Source organism: Chrysemys picta, chromosome 11 (genome assembly GCF_011386835.1).
Source record: "Chrysemys picta bellii isolate R12L10 chromosome 11, ASM1138683v2, whole genome shotgun sequence".
Taxonomy (NCBI): Eukaryota; Metazoa; Chordata; order Testudines; family Emydidae; genus Chrysemys; species Chrysemys picta.
The window spans coordinates 40,208,213-40,231,317 of NC_088801.1; the positions used below are offsets into that span (position 1 = coordinate 40,208,213).

The 23,105-nt window shown below is 39.4% G+C and overlaps 1 protein-coding gene across 4 annotated transcripts in view; it reads left to right on the forward strand.

Annotated features, from left to right (window-relative positions):
- Positions 1-23,105, forward strand: part of RAPGEF4 (Rap guanine nucleotide exchange factor 4) — a 299,132-nt gene that overhangs the window by 99,863 nt on the left and 176,164 nt on the right. For all 4 annotated transcript variants that reach the window (XM_065561831.1, XM_065561832.1, XM_008178407.3 and 1 more), the window contains exons 2-3: positions 9,730-9,872; positions 11,528-11,616. In XM_065561831.1, coding sequence (XP_065417903.1) covers positions 9,730-9,872; positions 11,528-11,616 — 232 coding nt within the window. The remainder of the gene's footprint in view (positions 1-9,729; positions 9,873-11,527; positions 11,617-23,105) is intronic.

The window sequence follows — 23,105 nt, forward strand, 5'->3', positions numbered from 1 at the left end:
ATATAACGCGACCCGATATAACACAAATTCGGATATAACGCGGAAAAGCAGCGTTCCGGGGGCGGGGTGGGGCTGCGCACTCTGGTGGATCAAAGCAAGTTCGATATAACGTGGTTTCACCAATAACGCGGTAAGATTTTTTGGCTCCCGAGGACAGCGTTATATCGGGGTAGAGGTGTATATATTCTAATATACCAATAAAATGAGCAGGGTTTTCAGCTGTAGTGGTTAGTTGTACTTGTCAGCTCATTCAGTTTGTGTTTATAGTGTTGGAAATAACTGTTGCAATTTTAGCCCATGGAAGGACTAGTTGTATTTGTGAAGGACCCTGTTGTGTCATTTTTCTGTGTCTAACAGATTGTAGACTCTTAAGGGCAAGGACTCTGATGATTTCTGTGTCTTGTACAGCACTGAGCAACATACAAATAATTAATAACAACACAGCCAAAATATTAAAATCTGTTTTATGAAAAGTGATACATGCTGTACACTAAGGGAAATACTCTCCCAGATTATGTACAGCTAAGTAGGAGCATCAGCTGTCCCTTTTTGTGTGTTTTTTTTAACCTTGAACTTGTGTAGCTGTTTTTGAAAATATAAAATATTCTCCTTAAGTTATGTTTCTAGAGTGCTTTTTCTAATGTCTGTTATATAAACTTCCTTGCAAGGAGAAATGTCAGGTATGTTACCTGAGATCCTGATGATCAAATAAATCAAGGCTAAAATGTTCTTTAGAGGAGAGAGATTGACATAATTGAGCAGGGTTATGTTATTAGTAATACTGCTGTCACATGTGTATGCATGCTGTGAAGTGGTTATGCAGTCTAAACAGGCAAGAAACGGGGGGAGAGAGGAATAAGAGGATGCAGGATATGAAAATGTTACTGTCAGATAAAATCTGTGCCATTGTTCTAAGAGGCGAATTAATTATGTAATATAAATAAATAACGATTAAAGTGTTCAGTGGATAAGCAAGGCAAGAGAGTGTATAGTGGACTGATAGGAAAATACAAAATTCTGACAATGTAAGTTTCATCATCTTGTGATGGTGTTTTTTTTTTTTTTTAACAATAATGTTCATATTGAAAAATTGCATGCATGGATCAGGGGTAGTCCTCTGACAGCCTTTTCCAGATTTACTCCCTTTGCCCAATTTTCAGGATCTAATAATATGAAGGAAGAACATCAAGGAGGCCTACATGCAATTTTCCTCATTTTCCATAACGCTGTTCCTGAACTGATCCAGAGAAGCTGTTACAGGATGGCACAAGATACTTTCTCTCCCCCCACCCCTCCAGGCCCAGGAGCAAAGAACCAAACCCAAATCTTGAACTGGGATGCATCCCTTAGTGGTGTGTTATTGCATGATCTGTAGACTACCAGCCTGATTTTTAGTATACGTTTTTTTATACTTTTCTATTAATGCTGAACAGTGTTAGCCTTCTCTGCCCATTTGTGGCTTCTGGGCTTTCAAGACAAGTCTTTATCCCATCCATGATGTGCTGTTGCTCAGTTGTAAAGTTCCTTACTGGGAAGTCCCCTGCATACCTGGGGAAAATTGGAAAGCTGCCCCCTACCCCCCCCCCCCCCCGAGATGTTCCAGTTGGGAGATGAAAAGCTGTATTGTTAAGCTAGCAATGAAGACAAACTTCAACATTTCTTCATTTATATAACTTACATTTTATTTTCCCTTTTTTCTCTAAGTGGAGCAACAGCTCAGCACTTCCATTGCATCTTGGATATTCACAAAGTTGGAAATAATCCTAGAAGCTACCATACTGTTATCGTCAAAATAGAACAAGGTTTATTGTTTGCTTTGTTTTGAACAAACAATTGGGCAGTATGAAGAATTGGACAATAGTAATAGGGAAACAACTAAAACGATTAGGGTTTTTAATTTCACTGTTAGATACAAATTGCAGAAATGCCTTGGATAGCTTCAGTCCATTTTCTGGGAGTGAAAACAGTATGTGAATTTGCAAATGCATTAAACTTTATTTTTAAGTGAAATTTTGTGTCAGAATCCTATGGTACATGTCAATGTGTAACCTAGTGTAGAATCAGAACTAATAGTTTGGAAGTTAGAACAACAAATATCGTAAAGAATCAATATTCAAACTTAATTCAGTTTTTAATGTCAGAAGATAACCTTCTCACCGATCTGAATTGTAATTACTTCTACACATTTAGACATGCTCTTTCTGGCTGTTTTTCATTTTCTTCCATGAGATGTGCCAGAAATTGGCTGAGAAATACTATGTGCAAAATATAATTTCTGCTATGCCCAGTCTGCGCATTGACGCCACACAACTAGACGTAACTGAAAAATACTGTATGAAGAACCAGACTCCTGCTTTTTCTGGCTGTGATGTTTTATCATCCTAGAAATAGATTGTGTCAATAAATATTGGCTGCTAATGATCACAAATTCTCCTTTGTGGACTTAGCCAAGCATTTTTCAGGTGGCAATTTCTAAATTGTGCTACCTCCACCTTTTTTGTTTGTTTGTTTTGTTTTGTTTTACTGCTTTGCTTTGTGACCACAGTTAAAGTTAGGATGCCCTTATAGAAGTAAAGCACTGCTAGAGTCTGTCTCGTGAAGTGTTTCTATTGCATGTCTTGCAATGGTGGAATGGAACAGTATGCAGAACATGCTGTGCTTCAGAACTGTAGTTATTGCACTGTGTATATTGTAATACTCCTCTTCATTTGCCTTTTCGGGGAGGGGGAGAGGAGAGGAGAGCGTATCATATTCTCATTATAGCATTTACATTGTTTTTTCTATTTCTCACTTCACTCCATTACATTCTTTAAAGCAGTGGTTTGTGGACAACCGATGGTCAGCAGTGCATTGCTAGATGGTCCATAGGCCTTCTTTCTCTCACATCGGTTGAAGAGTCTGTCTTCAAGTGGTGATGCTATCTGATAGTTTTAGCCCAGTACAGGACTCTTTAAGGTTTGTTTAACACAAAGAAATGCTACTCTGTATGTTGTATGGGTGTTATGTCTTTTCTGTGCTGTGTTTCTTTGGTATAAATTCAGACAATCAATTTATAGACAGCACCAGTGCTTGTAGATGTCAAGGCCAGGAGGAAACCACTGTTATAATCTAGTTTAGTATAACACAGGCCATAGAACTTTCCCAAAAGAATTCCTAGAGCATATCTAGGAAGAGCAGCAAACACACTAAAAGATAGAGACAAATGCAAAGTGACATGAACAGATTGGAATGCAGAGACTGTGAGGAGTATTGATTAAATGTGAAGACCAACATCCTGGTAGAGGAAATAAACAGCACATAGATACAAAATGGGGGAAACATAACCAAGCAGCTTGGACACCATAATAACACCCAGATACCATGGTGATGAACATGGTATAAAAATTCAGGAAGACGGAGTACTTATCTCATTAGAGCAAGATTATTTTCATATTGTTGCCTTAAGAGCATTTTAATTTTACCCTCATGTAATCAAGCACCATAGTTACCTCAGGGAAAGGATGGAACTGGAATTGATGGAGGGGAAGAGAGGTTGGAGAGTATGTGGCACTTGACTGCCTAGATTCATGGATTTTAAGGCCAGAGGGACCATTAGGATCATCTAGTATAGTGGTTCTCAACTAGGAGTAGTCTTACCCCTGGGGGTATGCAGAGGTCTTATAGGGGGTACATCAACTCATCTAGATATTTACCTAGTTTTACAACAGGCTACGTAAAAAGCATTAGCAAAATCAGTACAAACTCAAATTTTTATACAGACAATGACTTGTTTATACTGCTCTATGTACTATATACTGAAGTGTAAGTACAATATTTATATTCCAATTGATTTATTTTATAATTATATGGTAAAATGAGAAAGTAAGCAATTTTTCAGTAATAGTGTGCTGTGACATTTTTATGTCTGATTTTGTAAGCAAGTAGTTTTTAAGTGAGGTATAACTTGGGGGAATGCAAGACAAATCAGGCTCCTGAAAGGGGTACAGTAGTCTGGAAAGGTTGAGAGCCACTGATCTAGTCTGACCTCCTGCATAACACAGGCCACAGAACCTCATTTAGTAATTCTTGCATCAAGTCCATAACTTTTGTTTGAGCTATAATGTGTATCTTTTAGTATCCAGTGTCAATTTACTTCTTAACCTTCACTGAAATGCCTTTTTATCAGTACTACTCTCCTCATCAGTTCACAACACTATGGCTTCAACAGCAGGGGGAATATTTTCACTTCAGCAGTGGAAGAACATCGATGTCACAATACACAACTAAATTATCAGTGCTCAGGGTGGATTTGATTTAAATCAATTTTATTTAAATCATGATTTACATCACTAGTCAGGAAGACTCGATTTAATCATGGTTTTCTACATAAAAGTGCATTCTTGTTGGTTGTCATAACCTTAATACGTATTCTTCACAACTCCGAGATGTAGGTTTAATTTTTAGAAGGTACACACTATACATTTTTAAATGGTGATTTATTTTGAAAACTTTTCAGATTAGTTTTACAGCTGTATCAGAAAATGAATGATTGTTTGGTTATTTCATTTAATGAAGCAGATATTTATGAAGTCATTCGGAGGTGAACTATCTCCAATTCAACAGGTTAATCATTAATATTTGGAGGATTTTTTTGCCATGCTATATTAGGAGGAGAACATCACGAGACAGACATTTAAATTGTTTTATTTAACTAAAACAACAATGTTAAGTATTCTGGATTTTTTTTCTTCAACAGCAAACATATAATATTTTAACAAAACAAGCATATGTCCCTCGTTTCTCACATTTATCTCCAGACCTCTTCTCCTTGTCCAGATCTATTCCGTCCCCAACAATCTTCTATTCACTGAACTTTTTGAAACTTTGCACTTTTAGAGAGAGGTAAGGGATTGACTGATTGACTCTGTGTACACAAATTTGTAGAGGGACAATAGAGTTGAGGTCTGTTATTTCTCACCTCTATATATTTATATATTTATTTATTTTATGTATTTATTTATTTAAAAACATGTTTGCTGTTAACAAGCATGTTACCTCTGGAGACACAAATCCAGTTTGAGAACTACAAAACTAAGCATCTCTGATGGTATCTTCTAGACTGAGCACTGAGTCCATTGGGTGGATAGAAAGATTAACCTAAATAATCTATACAGAAGCCTGTGGAACCCCATAAAATTGGGTCCCTAATCCATGAACTATTGGAACTCACTCACAAAACTTTTCTTAAACACATTACATGAATATATTGTCTCATACTATAGAATTAGAATTTATAATCCCTATTCCATTATGAGATATATTAGAGCTACAATGAATCTTAATTAAAACTATATTTAGATATGGTTTTTCCTCGAGAAGCATTTTATCAAAAAAAATCCAAATTTATTTATTTATTTTAAATCATTGATTTTTATCCACCCCGTCAGTGTTCCTTTTTAGATTGATATGAATGAGCCCTGCACTTGAAGCATAGTGCTAAACGTGATTGGACTCACATCTGCCATTAGTTTTTGCTTTCTAATTACTGGATCAATTATTAACTTTCTAAAGACAATGTCACAATAGTATTTAGTTAGATCCAACATTAAAATCTGCTTTATTTATTAAAATCAAATCAAATCTTCAACTCCTTAATAAGATACCTTGAGAAAGGAAGTTAATTTATTTTATACTGTATTGACATTGTTCCTTGCTAGGCGGCTTGTACTTAGAGAATAGAAAACACTTGGTCAAACATAGATTGTTAATATTTAATTTCATGATGATGATGATTTTGTTAAAAGACTTAAGTGGTCAGTGTGATCAAACCTGAGTTTCACTAGTGTTTTAAGGAATAAGTAATTGAAGGTATGGCACTTAACTAGCTCCATTACAATTTGCTATTAAGTCAAACCATTCTTCCTTCAAAAACTAGTGCTATTGTTATAGTTTATAAATGCTTAATAAAATTAGCTTAAGTAAAACTACCATTGTTTTTATTGGACTGAAAACTGCAGAGACGTACTAAAGCTGCGGTGGAGCCCGCCATGCTTATCCTTGCCTCACTGCTACAGAGGCCCCTCTGTAGAATGGGCACTGTACAGAAATTTGGGTGCAGTCACAGGGGAGGGTTTAGTTAAGGCAGACCCCTCACATCCAAAGTAATATATCAAAAGCAATGCATGCAGACTATGCCTCTAGAATAGGGGACTGTATTCTGGAAAGTAGCGATTCTGGCATGGTGAATAAGCAGCTCGACTATCAGCTCCCAGTCCTTAGCTGTGTCAAAAAGAGCTAATGTGATCTTTGGATATATAAATGGGAGTAGTGAACAGGAGCAGAGAGGTGAACAGCATTGGTGAGACTGATACTGGAATGCTGCATACAGTTCTCGTGTCCACATTTTAAAAAGGATTTGGAAAAACTGGAGAAGGTGAAGAAAAGATCTACAAAAATGGTCTGAGGCTGAAGGAAATGCCTTGAGCCTTAAAGAACTCAGTCTGTTTGTCTTATCAAAAAGAAGATTGAACAGGTACTGACCATTGCTGCCTCAGAGTTCCTCTCCTTCCGTGACGATGACCTTTTGAGGTATAGTATGATGACCTTATGAAGCAACAGGCAAAGACTAGCTTTGTTGGAGAGAGAACTTTCACTGGAACTGGTCCAAGCCTATGGCATTCATAGCCAGACAGAATAAGAGAGACCCCCACTCATTGCATTCTTAGCCAAATGTAAAACCCATCTCTTTGGCTTGTGGCAACCCTTTTCAACAAATGAGCATTCTCACGCGTTGTCTTTAAAAAAGCCCAACAAAGCTGTTAAGCTTGTTCCTGCTACCGGGGCTGGAAGAAAGATGTTTCTTCTTACTTTTCATGAAAGGTGCTCAGATAACAAAGGTCGGCAATTTAAAAAAACCTAGATTGCCTGCTAACCCTTCTTACTTGCGTCTTCTCCCTTGATATCAAACAACAACAAAATAAGGCTGCTGGTCCCATATGGAGCCCACGGCACTTCAGTGGGGCTCTCCAGGGATGCAACAGTCAACTTACATATAGCAAATTGTGGGATCAAGGCATTAAATATTTTGAAGTACCTTGTTCCCAGCACTATGCTTTCCCAACCCCCCAATACCGTCCTCTGGTTTGTAAGTAGAACTGGGTGAATGCTGCAAAAAATATAATAAAATATTAATTTGACTTTTCAAGCACGTTTGCTTTGATTTGGTGTTTATTTTTTTGTGCCTGTGTAACCTACCAGTGTTTCCAACACGGAAGGAAGCAAACTACTGGAGGCAAAATTACACACATTTATTTTAAAAATTGAGAAAGTAACTTTGACATGAAGAGTTTAGGGCTTCTGTGGGGAAAGTGTGCTGTGCTGAGAATTATTATCATTGTCTTCCTTTCCTTGTCAAACTTTGCTGTTAATGTTGGGGTACATGAAAGAAGTGAGTTGGTGTTCCAAGTGCCAGCAGAGTGTAGGTAGGGATCTAGTATAAATGGATTTTAATTCTGTTTTCAAGCTGCACTTCCTAATATTCTTAAAAGCATTTTGACAAGAGAATTAATACTTATTAATAACTGGCAGCTAGTGCAAAGATTAAAAAAAGTAAGGAGGGTGAAAACCTTGCTTGAAAGAATTTAAAAGGGAGCAATTGTAATTGACTGTGGTTTGAAGAAGGTAAGAGGATATACCTATGGTAGTAGGTAAGAGGATATTGCTATGATGTAGAAGCAACTGTATACACCAGGGGTGGCCAGAAGTTAATATGTGTCTCTTTGCATAGGCACTGACTCCATGGCTGGAGCTACAGGTGCCAACTTTCCAATGTGCTGGGGGGTGCTCACTGCTCAACCCCTAGCTCTGCCACAGCCCTGCTCCCACTCCACCCCTTCCCAACCCCTCCCCTGAGCCTGCCATGCCCTTGCTCCTCCTCCTCCTCCTCCACAGAGCCTCCTGAACACCACGAAACAGCTGAGGGGGAGGTGCTGATCGGCGGGGCTGCCAGTGGGCAGGAGGCACTGGGAGCCGGGGGGGAGAGTGCTGATGGGGGGCTGCTGACGTATTACTGTGGCTCTTTGGCAATGTACATTGGTAAATTCTGGCTCCTTCTCAGGCTCAGGTTGGCCACCCCTGGTATACACCATAGAATTATTACTCTCATCTGTATTAATAAAGGTAAATTGGAATGTAAATGAGGATAGAGGATTTAATCCCTCCCAGACACATTTAATAAGAAATGGAGGGCCAGTGAGACAATCTGAGAGGAGAGGGATATGGTATTCCTCACTGGGGCAAGCACTGGTGCCAGCATTGAATGACCAAAGAGGAACACCAGAAATCTCTTTGGAGGAAGTGCACTTAGAGTGTGCACATTGCATTGTGGTGAAAGACGGAAACAAATACATATATATAAATTAAGCTAAACTTTGTCCCTTTTTAGTCATGCTATTTCCATGTATTTAAAAGAAATTAGCATTTTGATCAGTTAAATTAACTGATTTGTGGAAGCACTAGATTCAGCGGGTAGACATGAAGGGCACTGAAAACGATTTAAATTTTCCAGACCTCTTTGTACAAGAATAATTTCAGCACCTGAATTTCCAACATAATTTCATAGAAACATTAAAACTGCCATACTATAGCATACCAGTGGTCCATCTATTACAGTATCCCACTCTAAAAGTGGTCAGTTTCAGTAGTTCCACAAGAAGATGCAAGAAACCTTATACTGAATCTTCCATAATTGTCCTTCCTAATGCCTTCAATTAGTGGTCAGTTTATTCTCTGAATTACAGAGTTTTATAACTACATTTTAAAATGCTCTAGTAAAGTAACTATGGATGTTCACATTAGCCATGTAAATGTCAAATTGTTTTTTGAACTTACTAAGCTCTTGGGCTCAATGCCATCTTGTGCCAGTGAGTGCAACAGTCTTGCCCTACCTCCAATTATTTTCACTCCCCGTTGTAGGATACCTTTTATTTATGCTGTATCTGTTTAGAGATAGGAGCACTTTCATTTTTTTTCTTTTTAATGAAGTTGTTCATATCCAGCTTGCATAACTTGCATGCTTTTATACAACAGCATTTTATTTTTCTTATACAAAGAAAAGGACAGAAGTGGTGGAGCAGAGGAATGGGTTTGTTGGAATCATTTGTGTTTAATGTATGCAGAAAACGGAGTTGGAGATTCAGAAGTGCCCTGTAAAATCTAAAAGAGCGGGGTGGGTGTAATAGTTACTGAGCATGCTTACTAGCATTCCTTAAAGTAATATAGAAAACCTCCATTATGGCAAGCAGTTCTGTATGTCTGATGTATCCTCAGTCTTCAGAGCTGGGCCAGGACTCTAGGTTTATAGGTTTCAATGCCATGTTTACCCCTTGTTCCTCACATTGTGGTGTGGTTTTGGTTTTGCTCTTTGTTTTAGTTTTAAGATTGCAAGCTCTTTCGGGCAGGGACCATATCTTCATAAATATTTATACAGTGCTTGAGACAATGGGGATTCAGTTGTGACTGGGGTTGCCAGGCTCTATGATAATAATAATAATAAAGTTGGATATAGTGTTTAGGTGTTTTGATTATTTGGAATGTCTGCAAGGTTGTTGCATGCACCTACAACCTGCATTTAATGGGCTCACAAATATTAAACATTTTTTAACTAATAATCTTAGTTTTGGTGTATGTGGGTGGGAATTACCTGTTTCTGTGATAAAGCCTTTGTGAGCCATTCTTTTTCTCTTCATGCAGACCATTGGAACGTTCCAGTGAAGATGTAGATATTATATTCACCCGACTGAAAGAAGTGAAAGCTTTTGAGAAATTTCATCCAAACCTTCTCCAGCAGATATGTCTCTGTGGATACTATGAAAATCTGGAAAAGGGAATCACATGTAAGTTGTTTCATAATATATTAGACCAGGATTCCCTTCTAGGGACAGATAAGGCAACAGTATATATGGGGAATCCTGTTGAAGAAATCTACATTGCTGGGACAGAGTTGACTGAACTTCTATATGACATAATGCAGTTCTACTCTGAGTCCCTGGAGGCAGTGTTCCCTAGTGGATAGAACATTGGACCAGGACTCTGCCACTGGTTGGCTGGGTGGCCTTGAGCAAGTCCTGTCTCCTTCTGATGTCTCCATTACCCTGTCTGTAATTGGGGATAATGATGCTTACTTCCTTTGTAAAGTGCTTTGAGATGTACGGATGAAAGGCAGTGCATAACAGCTATGTATTAGTATGTGACCTGCAGTCTCCCTTGTTAATACAGAAGCCTTCAATCTTGCAGCAAGTTGCCAATGCAGCATTAGCTTGCGCAGACTTTTAGAACAGAAAAGATGCCACAAAAATACCAAAACAGCAAGCAGTAAAAATGAGTTATTTGTCTAAAATTACTTTCAGAGAAATACATATCCGATAGATTTATAATGTGTACACAGTATGAACACCATTTAAAGTAGGTATTAACACAAAAATGGTGATCTGTGCTACAGAAATTATTCACACAAACATTGACCTATTGCTTTTGCAGGCTTGTGTGCCTTTGCTTGGTCTTTTACAGTCATAAGATGGATTTTTTGTGTTTTGTTTTTGGTATACATCTAGTTAATGTATCTAGACCCATTCTAAAGCACACATCAATATAGTACATACATCCTCTATATTTTACTTTAATATTAAATAGCATGAAATAAAGTTGATTCTCAGCATAAACTTTATTAAAGCACAAGAGGAATCCACAGAAGTAGCATTGTAGATAAATATTTTAACAGTCTTTTCTGAAACAGAGTTATAGGGACCATCCCCAGAAAGAGAGAAGTGAATTATCGCCTTGTATTTCTCCTGATAAGGGTATTTTCTAAATATCTTTGGTTTCTATTCTCTATTATTTTTCCTGATGGGAATCAGATAATAGTAGCAACATAACAAAGACGTGTGGATCTCACTGTAATATAAAGTTCCATTTAGGAATGGTTAATAAAGGGTTAGCAAATGATCAATAGATGTTATAAGCATATTACAGATATAAATAGAATGTGTTATAAATTATTATACGCCATGGTTATAAGCAACCTGCTGATCTGTTGGACTGTATAACTATCTAAAAAAATTGATTAAGCATTTTTTAAACATCTGTTAATAATTTATTAACCTTTTATAAAAATAATTTTCATATAAAGTGTGACTGATGAGGGAAGTCAATAAATATTTCAAATTTCAGAGGCACCATGGTAAACGCAAGTTCAGAGGACCTTTTTATTAACTAGGATAGCAGAAAAAAGAAAAGCAAACAAGAAAGGTGGCCTGAAATATTGCTATCTATTTTCATTTGTACTGAGATTCTATGTATGGATACCCTAAAGCTGGTATGCTGCGGTTTCACTGGGTATCTTAGCAGATAGATAAATAATCCGATATGGTATGGCGAATCCTATGGTGCTAGCAGTCTGTACAGTAATACATCAACATGAAAACAACGTTTGTCAGCATTGTTAGATATGTTTACAATAACAGTATTTATTTACAATATTTCATCTTTCTAGTATTTCGTCAGGGTGATATTGGAACAAATTGGTATGCTGTTTTGGCAGGATCACTGGATGTTAAAGTTTCTGATACGAGCAACTACCAGGTAAAAATACAACTGTTTTTTAAAACAACCCAGTTGCATGGCACAAAGAAATATTACAAACTACATAAAAGGGCTAGATGAAAATGGTCTGCATAGTGTCAATACTTTGCTCTTTTGTCCATCATAAGCATGCTGGTGTTAGCCGTGTTTTCTTCTGTTTAAATTTACTTTTTGTCTTTTTGCTCCTATAAAAGGCAACCCATGTTCTTGATTTAGGGGAACTGAAATTTAATAATCTGAAAGAGGATCTGGATCTGAATGTAAAATAGGAATCACCAGTCTGTCATATTGTGGGTTCGCATGAAGTGCAGCTCAAGGTCTAACTTTTTGAATTGAATTCCATGGAAAAAATGTATTTTTGTCCTTTACTTAAGAGGTTTAAACTGAAGCCCCAGCCATTGCAGTTTGCTGATCCTGACTGTCAGGAAGCAAGGCCTGCAGAGCCACACCCTAATGAGCACAGCTGGCCTGTAGTAGGCTGCCTGATTGGTTGGAAGAGTCAGCAGACCAGCTCTTAAGCCTAGCAGCAGTTTAGTGGCTGCTCAAAGCATTTGCCCATGGCTGTGCTAGCAAGTCTGCTTGCTCACAGCCGTGTTCCTGCTTTATTCCAGCCTTGATTTAGTTTTTCCTTGGATCCAGTCTTGCTCCTGCCTTGGCCTTAGCATTGCCCCTGCTTTACCTTGCTCCAAGTAACCTGGTCTTAACCCTCAGCTTGGGTTGCCAACTTTCTGATTTGCAGAAAACCGAATACCCTTGCCCTACCCCTGCCCTGAGGCCCTGCCCCCTGCTCACTCCATCCCCCCACCCTCGTCGCTCACTCTCTCCCACCCTTGCTCACTTGCTCATTTTCACTGACAGGAGGTTGGGTTGCAGGAGGGGGCGAGGGCTCCATCTGGAGGTGTGGGCTCCAGGCTGGGGCCAGGGATGAGGGGTTTGGAGTGTAGGAGGGGGCTCCAGGCTGGGGCAGGGAGTTGGGGTGTGGGCTGTGGACTGGGGGTGCGGGCTCTGGGGTGGGTCCAGAAATGAGGGGTTCAGGGTGTGGGAGGGGGCTCAGGGCTGGGGCAGGGGTTGGGGTGCATGCTCCAGGAGGGAGTTTGGGTATGGAAGGAGGCTCAGGATTGGAGTTTGGGAGGGGGCTCAGGGCTGGGGCAGGGAGTTGGGGTGTGGGCTCTGGGTGGCGCTTACCTCAAGCGCTTATCTCAGGTGGTGGGAAGCGGCGACATGTTCCTCTGACTCCTAGGCGCAGGGGTGGCCAGGGGTCTCCACACGCTGCCCCTGTCCGCAAGCACCGCCCCCGCAGCTTCCATTGGCTGCAGTTCCTGGTTGGCTGCAGCGGCCGGCTCTGCGTGGCTCCCGGAAGCGGCCGGCATGTCCCATTGGCTCCTAGGCACAGGAGTGGCCAGGGTGGCTCTGCGTGCTGTCCCAGGCACAGGCGCTGCCTTGAGCCCCGGCTCCGCAGCTCCCTCTGGCCGGGAACTGTGGCTAATGGGAGCTGTGGGGGCAGTGCCTGCAGACGGGGGCAGCATGCGGAGACCCCTAGCCGCTCCTGTGCCTAGGAGCCAGTGGGACGTGCCGGCCGACTCCAGGAGCCGCGCGGAACCGTCTGCTGCGGCAAACTGGACTTTTAGTGGCCCATTCAGCTGTGCTGACCAGAGCTGCCAGGGTCCTTTTTTGACTGGGCGTTCCGGTTGAAAACCGGACGCCTGGCGATGCTACCCTCAGCTCTGATTCCAGACTTCTGTCTCTGGCTCTGGCCTCTGACCTCTGACTCTGACCATGGGCTCTGATTCCTGGCTAACGATTCGAGCGGTCCTGACTCCAGCTCCATCTGCTAGACATGATCACCCATGTTTCTGGTCTCTGACACTAATAGCACACTGCAGCCTTCACTGTAAGATGAGAAAGGTAGTGTAATAACATCAAAGTATTAAGACTGCTGGTGTGCTAGGCCAGGCACCAAGAAATAATGTATGTGCAAGACATGGAGAGAGGAGAAGCAGTAAAACACTAGGTAAACTTAGTAAATTCTCAATAACTTGGCACTCCTGGAAATTGCAAAATCTAAAGTTTATATTAAACACATAAAGAGGACCTTTTCTTCCAGAGTGTAATCAACACATTGAATTCTCTGCCTGAGGAGATACTGGAAAAAGCCACATATAGAGCTTATTTGTATTTGTTTTTTGGATTTGTTGCTCCTTTGTAGATACACTGACATAGGGACACTACACCAGTGTAACAAGTTCCTTGAGCCTGTGTAGCTTTCCCCAGTTTGAAACCCATCTGAAACCAGTTCAGGTCACTTTTTGCAGCAATGTGTCATGTACTCTAGACGTTTGCACCAATATAGCTACATCAGTGTAGCTACACTAGTGTAAAAATTTTAGTGTAAACAAGCCTGTGAGAGCTGGGATTCAAGAAAAAAAAAATCACCTGACAGTTACCTCCATATTTCCATATTCAATATAAAAGTGACAAATATAGAAACAGCTTTTCTTTCACTAGTTTTAGTAACTTCTTAACTGTACGGAGTATAGAATGAGAGGGAGAACAATTAGCCTAATTTGAGCAAGTTGCTGCTCGGCTCGATCGGCAGCAGTATTCTCACAATATAGAATGATAATGTGCTCCTAGCTGTCCCCTTTCCGTGCACCTCTAGTGGATGCCCAGGTAAAAAAGATCAGTTTATACTTCCCAAAAGATGAGATTACTCCAGTGTTGAGGACAAAATTTCTTATCCTCTCAGTAAAATATTGAAAGATGGATCTGAACCAGAATCTTAGATATAGACACACTTTAAATGTGGACTCCGAATGTTCTGGCTCAATCTTATCTCTAGTGCCAATACCACTTAGGATGGTACCACCTGAAAAATTCAGGATTTTAAAAATCTAATGTAAGTAATATTCCTGTGCATTCTAGCTGACTGGCTTCCCCTATCAAGACAATCAAATGGCAGATACTAGTAAACTTACATGATGCACTTATGATTTGGGATTATGTTTTTCTCATTTCTGATTATGACCTTTAAATGTGAACTGGAAAGTTTTTTGGTTAAAAACAACAAACCATTTATTATCCCAGATCACTAACAGAATATAGATCCATAGATTCCAAGCGCGAAAGAGACCATTGTGATCATCTAGTTCAGTGGTTTTCAACCTGTGGTCTGCAGACTATCTAAGACTTCCAAAGGGGTGTGCACCACTATTTGAAATGTATTAGGTGTCCACAAATGAAAAAAGGTTGAAAATCAATGATCTACTCTGACCTTTGGTATAACATAAGTCATAGAACTTCCCCCAAATAATTCCTAGAGTGTATCTTTCAGAAAAAAAATCCAATCTTGATTTTTAAAATTGCCAGTGATGGTGAATCCACTATGACCCTTAGTAAATTATTACAATGTTAATTACTTGCACTGTTAAAAATTTGTCTTCTTTCCAGGCTGAATTTGTCTAGCTTCAATCTTCAGCCATTGGATCGTGTTTATACCTTTCTCTGCTCGACTGAAGAGACCATTATTAAATATTTGTTCCCCATGTAGATTCATATAGACTGTGATCTAGTCACCCCTTAACCTTCTCTTTGTTAAGCTAAATAGATTGAGCTTCTTTGATTGTCACTATAAGGCAGTGATGGGCAACCTGCGGCCCGTGGGCCGCATGCAGCCCATCAGGGTAATCCGCTGGTGGGTGCCAGACTGTTGGTTTACATTTCCACATCCTCCCGCAGCTCCCAGTGGCTGTGGTTCGCTGCTCCCGGCCAATGGGAGCAGTGGGAAGCAGCAGCCAGGCCCATGCCACTTCCCGCAGCTCCCATTGGCTGGGAGTGGTGAGCTGTGGCCACTGGGAGCTGCGGGTGGATGTACAAATTTAAAGGTTATCCTGACGAGCTGCAGGTTGCCCACTACTGCTATAAGGTATGTTTTCTAATCCTTTAAACATTCTCGAGGCTCTTCTCTGAATCCTCTCCAATTTATCAACATCCTTCTTGAATTGTGGAAACCATATTCCAGCAGCAATCGCACCAGTGCCAAATACAGAGATAAATAACTTCCCTATTCCTGCTTAATATTCCCCTGCTTATGCATCCAAGGATCACATTAGCACTTTTGGCCACAACGTTGCATTGGGAAAGCCTGTTCAACTGATTATCCACCAGGGCCTCTATATCTTTTTCAGAGTAACTGTTTCCCACGATAGAGTCCCCCATCCCGTAAGCATGGTCTACATTCTTTGTTCCTAAATATATGCATTTACTTTAGCTGCATTAAAATGTTTGCTTGCACCCAGCTACTAAGTGATCTGGATTGCTCTATATCAGTGACCTGTCCTCTTCATTATGTACCATTTTCCCTAATTTTTCTGTCATCTACAAACATTATCAGTGGTGATTTATGTTTTCTTCCTGGACATTAATAAAATTGTTAAGTAACATAGCGCTAAGAACCAGTTCCTGTAGGACCCCTCAGAAAAACACTTGTTGGATGATGATTCTCCCATTTACAATGACTTTTGAGACCTATCAATTAGCAAGCTTTTAATTGTTTAATATGTGCCAGGTTAACGTTATATTCTAGTTTTTTAATCAAAATGTTGTGTGGTTCCAAGTCAAACACCTTACAGAAATCTAAATACACTACATCAACATAATTCCCTTTTATCAACCAAACTTGTAATCTCATTGGAAAAAGATATCATCATAGACTTAAACATGGCAAATCAACAATTTTAATTTAAAATGGGATAATCAGCTCTTCTTTTTACTTAGTTAACACATGAACAGGCTCTGTGTTTCTTTTGTATTAGGCACTGATGATGTTAACTACTATCAGCAAGACGGGAACGGAACTGTATGGCGTTGAAATGCCTGATTCTTTTCTATTTTATTAAAACAAGATATTTCCCACATTGATTTAGACCTTTAGAGATAACAGGGAAAACACAAATTTAGGATTTGACAGGTAAAACATCTTGTTTTACCTGAGTTGGGATAATATTAAGCTATCTTAATATGTGCAGAACTCTAGTATATCACAAGGGGGCAGTGTTAGAATACATAAGAAACAAGAGAAATTAGCTTCTGACGGAACCTAGACTATTTCATACCAAAATGACTACCGGTAGTTTAAAAATCTCATCCAGCTATTTAATCTGTTCATTTTTTGAGTTTTAACCAGAATAGATTTCTCTGTTAATAGTAATTCTGTCCCTGTGATACAGAGAAAGATGCTAGCTGCTCCCTACTTCTGCAATAATTTCACTTGCCATTGAAATGGGGCAAGACAATTATAATGCAGAAAAGTGACAGAATTACATGTCCAGTAAATTTTGAGTGGTGTATGGGCATTTCCATACAAATTGTTTAAGTGTTGACTCTGTATTTAGCAATGTGTAAGAAACGGAAGAAGATGTTTCTGTTTTAGTGATAAAAGTATTACACTGGAAGGCACGGAAGAATTTTCAGTGGATTTTCTTGCCCCTGTTCCTAATCCATTTATTCCCTTCTTTTATGGGTTAGGTAGTTGCACCTACCCTGATAACACTTGTACATGGGATTTGTACATGGAACTCAGCAAAGACTCCTCCTGATAAACAACTTCCTTGCCCTGTTATGACTTCGGTAGAATAAGGTCCTTACTCACTGTTGTAAATGGATTCTGTTTACAATTTTTTTTCCTACAGTGTTTTTAAGTTGTACTGTGATAGCACCCAAAGGCCCCCATCATAATCAAGGCCCTATTTAGCTGGGTGCTGTAGAAACACACAGGAAACCTCCACTTACTATAAATTTGTTAACTCTCCTTTGAAAATAGGCAAGTGTTTTTCAAGTGTCACAACTGTAATACCTCAAAATGAAGCTGCGAGTAAGTTTTTGGTAAGAGAAGGCCTCTAAGCAGCCGTTTAGGATCATCTTTATTATTATTTTGTTTTTTATTTCCACAAAGTGTGCTAGACTTATAACAGGAGACATAAAAAGACACTAGGCCGGCCTGATCCTGCACCATTGAGCTTTGTCATTGACTTCAGTGGACACAGGATTGGACCCACTATCTCTTCCCACAAATGCTTACAATTTTAATGTGGACAAGACACAATGGAGGAAATGGGGCAGTGAAGGGCTAAGATATCTGCAAAAGAGTCACATAGGCCCTGATCCTGCTGCAGACCATGGGCATGAATCAGAATGCAGGACTGGGCCACAGTTACTACGTTTAAGGCTTGTATACGTTTTGGTGGAAATTTAAAGACCATATGCAGATAACATTGATCAAGTTAAAAATAGTGAAAATAACTCAATTGCTTACTGTAGGCATCAGAGAAGTGAATTTACAGGTGGGATTTAAATGATGAGGGATGGGGGCTTGGCAGACCAAAGTAGGGGAGGCACATCAATCATAAGCACCTAGAGAATAATAGGGTTGTAAGGAATAGCCAGCATGGCTTTGCCAAGAACAAATCATGCCAAACCAACCTAATTTCCTTCTTTCACAGGGTCACTGGCTTAGTGAATAGGGGAAAGCAATAGATGATATGTCTTGATTTTTAGTAAGGCCTTACATGACATTCTCAAAGCAAACTATGGAAATGTGGTCTAGATGAAATTACTATAATGGGGGTGCACAACAGGCTGAAAGACGGTACTCAAAGAATAGTGCTCAGTGGTTCTATGTCAAACTGGGAGGCTGTATCTAATGGGGTTCCACAGTCGTGGATCCAGTACTCATCAATATATTCATTAATTATTTGGATAATGGAGTGGAGAGTATGCATAGAAAATTTGCAGATGATACCAAGTTGGGAGAAGTTACAAGGACTTTGGAGGACAGGATTAGAATTTAAAATGACCTGGATGAATTGGAGAATTGGTCTGAAATCTACAAGATGAAGTTAAATAAAGAAAAGTGCAAAGCACTTAGGAAGGAAAAATCAAATGCACGGCTACAAAATGGGGAATAGTTGGCTAGGTGGTATTACTGCTGAAAAGGATCTGGAGTTTATAATGGATCACAAATTGAATATGAGTCACAATGTGATGTATTGTGAAAATGGCTAATACCATTCTGGGTTGTATGTAAGACAAGGGCGATAATTGTCAGTGTACAGTTCTGGGCCCCCCACTGTAGGAAAGATGTGGACAAACTGAAAAGAGGCCAGAGAAGAGCAACAAAAATGATCAAAGGTTTAGAAAACCTGACCTATGAGGAAAGGTTTAAAAAAAAATAAAAAACTGGGCATGCTTAGTCTTCAGACTTAAGTCTAAGACTACCAGAGGGGGAGTCTTCAACTATGTTAAGGGCTGTTATAAAGAGGACAGTGATCAATGGTTCTCCATGTCCACTGAAAGTAAGACAAGAAGTAATAGATTTAATCTGAAGCCAGGAAAATTCAGGTTAGATAACAGGAAAAATGTTTTGATTATAAGGGTAGTTAATCTTTGGAATGGGCTTCAAAGGAAGGTTGTAGAATCCCCATCACTGGAGGTTTTTAAGAACAGGTTGGACAAACACCTGTCAGGAGTGGTTTAGGTTTACTTCTTCCTGCCTCAGTGTAGGGGCTGGACTTGATTTTTTTTTCCCTCCAGGTCCCTTTTAGTGCTACATTTTTATAATTCTTTGATTTTTATAAGAGACTGCTTGCTCCAGTGTAAATGAAACAGTCATTATATGATATATATATAAATGTATATCTGTGTGTGTGTCTATATGTGTATATATGTGTATGTGATAACAGACTATTTGGAACTACAAGAAACTTTCATGCAGTTTCTATTTAAATGTGAATTTTTACACATTTGCTGATCTGTGCATTACCAGAATTTTAGGACTGTTAGACTTCCATTTAAACCATGCTTGTTACACTTGAGCAAAGTGTATGAGATCTTTGCCTAATTTTCCTATCAAATATCAAAACTATCTCCTCAAGCCATCTTTCTTTGGAAAATATGATTATGCATATGTGACACAAGCTCTTTGCTGGATTCTATGTTAACTATGTAAGTAGCCCAATTGGTGTGGTATGTAAATACTTTAATTGGAAACTATAAGAGAAGTAGTGCTTCTAACAAACATATGATTATCTCCCAAAGCAAATTACCTTTCCTCATATAAAGAGTATTTCCCTAACAGTTTTTTCACAATGATCATATACTGTTTGAACTGCTATTCTAATATGGAAAATCATTGCCACCTTAGCTCTTACAGATAAGCCAATAACTTGGTAAGAGCTTCTTTTCTTAGCAGTTTAAATGTATTCTTATGTGGATGATACTACAGGAACGTTTCTTCGTAATACTGATTCTTCTGGTTAATTTATATCCTTTAGTTTCTGTGATTATATAAGGGAACTTGGCTTGAAGTAAACCTGAAATGCTACCTGAAATAGTCAGCAAGCCATGGTGTTTTTAACACATCACCTTTAAAAATATAATTATTTGTACATTTGTCAGAATGATATGTAGCATCCAAAGGGTTTAGGTATGGGATGAAGGTGCAAAGGGTGGGGAAATAATCCAAATTTTTTTAACTGAAACAACCAAATCACCTTTCCATCACAGATTCAAAACACTGAATAAACTTAACTTTCTAATTAAAAAAAACCCTTCTGCCCCCGCAAAATTCTTTTTCTCTTTCTCATTCTCTGACCTTCTGTGAGATTGCTCACCGAGAAAGGCACTACTCCATATGAATGAGGGTGCAGAATTTGGACCTTAGGGAATAAGTAATTCCCTTGTGCACACTACAGTCTGCCATGTTTGAAAAAGAGTGTTTGAAAAAGGGGAGGAGCATACATTGTGGATGTCTGGTGTTTGATGGTTTAAATTTGTGATTCTGATTGGTTCCATTGGATGTTACTACAGCTCTCTTATAACTGAGGATTTTTGAAACAACATCTTTCATCACATGAATCTTAAACCTGCCACTGAAATGCAGTGAACTTAAGTACATAGTCTGCGACCTGAACTCTCTATGATTTTACAGTGTGTGCAAAGAACATACAGCAATGGGAACAAACATATCTTTCCAAGTCCTTAATGCTTCTTCTTTTTAAATAACGATGTGAACCTTGGCTGGTACCTGGCAGATAGAACCTCCTGCTGCTTTTGGGATTTCAGAGGGGAACAGCAGCCTGAACTTCTAGCTGCCAGCAATCCTCAAGATAGTCTACATGAACAGCAGGAGATCCTTGAGTGTAACATTAACAGGCCCTAATAGGAAGCATTCCTAGGGGGTGGGAGATATATAAACAGAGAGCAGGGGGGGGAAATGGGACTCTGAAGCCTTGAAGAAGCAAGATGGGCTTGCTCTCTAACTGGCTCAGAGAAACCACTTCTCATGTAGAGAAATGATGTCTGGAAAAAAGCTGAAAGAACTTTCACTTGACAGAATCCTGGACTTTTCTTTTATGAACACATGATTCCTCAGGCTCCTTGACCTGAAAACCTATGGTGTTAATTTATTTCTTAGGTTGAACAGCTGCCTCATCAAAAGGTCTCTTAGAAAGTGACTCCTTAACAAACACATGTCCCTGTCTATCCTTCATCTATTCTGGTTTTAACAAGTCTTTCCTTTCATTGCTAAAACCCTCAAAATGTGGAGAGGTTTTTTACCCTATTTTTGGGAGGTAAAGAGAGAGTAATAGATGTAAAAATTGCTCATAATCTGCCTAATTGGAAAGTTTCTATTTCTTCCATTCCATTAATTTATTTCTGCAGTAAGGACAAAACAGAAGCCATTTACTGAATTTAATAAATAAAGCTGAGAGTATCAGAGTCCTTGAGAACAAAATCAGTATGGATAATAAAGGCATTTCTTTGTACCCTCATTTGAGTGCATTGTTTGATAATGCTTGGATAGTTACAGGACGTCACCTCTAAAAACATCATACAAAGCTTTCTCTAGGGAGAAACGTTGTCTCTGGGTATAATGGGACTGCTGTGTAACCGCTATCTATAGAATCCTATATGCTCTCCCCCCCCCCCCCCCCCCCCCCCCCCCCAACTGCTCATAGTTGCCTTCCTGGAAAATTTATTACCAACAATTGTTAAATTTTTCCTAGATCCTTAATTCTTTTCCAAGGCTATACTTATTTTATTTTTCTGACTGTATAATTTTATATGGAAATATCTGTACAAAAGCAATTTGCCATGGTTCAGGGAGCTGGACTATTATGGATATTTGTCTTTGTAATGCGATTACAGAACCACTTACTTGGTCTTAATAACATTTGCCTATTATCACGTATTGGATGCATGAAAGGAAAACAATGCAATTTTAAGCACAGAGAATGATGCTGAATTATGCTCATGAATCTTCCCTGGTTTATGAGCCATGGGCAAGAAGTAGGTACATTGCCAGAAATTACTGATTATATTTTGTGGCCATTTCAAGAATCCTAAATTTTAGAATTAAATCAAACCGTGTTACTAATGTTATATCAAGTAAAATGAGCTTACATTTTCTGTTTCCCCAGTAAACTACAATATATGCATTTTTTTTATCAGACTATTGGTTGATTTGGGGCCTTCATTTCTAGTACTCTGCAGTAATGTCATTTATTTCAGAACTGTCCCAGGGGACTGGATGGTTAAGGAGACTGGACTATGGGTCTTTTCATTTCTAAGGCCCTGATCTTACAATGAGATCCATGTGAGTGGATTCCTGTGCTCATAGAATCATAGAATATCAGAGTTGGAAGGGACCTCAAGAGGTCATCTAGTCCAACCCCCTGCTCAAAGCAGGACCAATTCCCAGCTAAATCATCCCAGCCAGGGCTTTGTCAAGCCGGGCCTCACCCACTGAAGTCATTGAAGTGGATTTCACTGCAGGTTGGGGACCATAGTTATTAATCTGAATCCATTCCCAATTGTTCTGGACTTGTTACCTTAAAATGCCTGATCTGTGTAAAATGAGTTTATAGTTTTAGTACAATTTCTAATGTACTAAACCATTGGCAGATTTACTGGAAGTCTCAGTCGAAAGGCCAAGAATTGATTTGATTTAGAGTGCACTGCCATCAGACCTTGAAAGATAGACAAATATATTATACATACAAGAAGATATAAATCCATTATTATTGAAAGATGACTTTGTTGAGAAAAAAGTTGCAGTCAAATATTCCTTCTGCTCACAGCAGCCTAGAAAGGGCAGAAACTTTATATACAAGAATTGTCTTTTCTCTCCTAGTCACCTTCTGATCACCCCAGTCATTTTTAAAGGATCTCATTGTGACAGGTTGCCCCCCTTTAAGGTGCCACCTGATGTATTGGGATACCACTGAGCCCGCCTGTTCCACCAGCCTGGGCCCCCTTCTAGGGCACACACCCCTGTGCTCCCTAGAATGGAATCTGTCCCCTGTCAGCTGTGGGCTCACAACTAACAGCCAGAACAGACCCTTCACTGGAAGCTTTGTACCCTCCTCTTTCCTCGAATTGGGTTTGCCTCCAGTTAGAGTCCATGGAATCTGCACCCACCGCAGCGGTCTCTA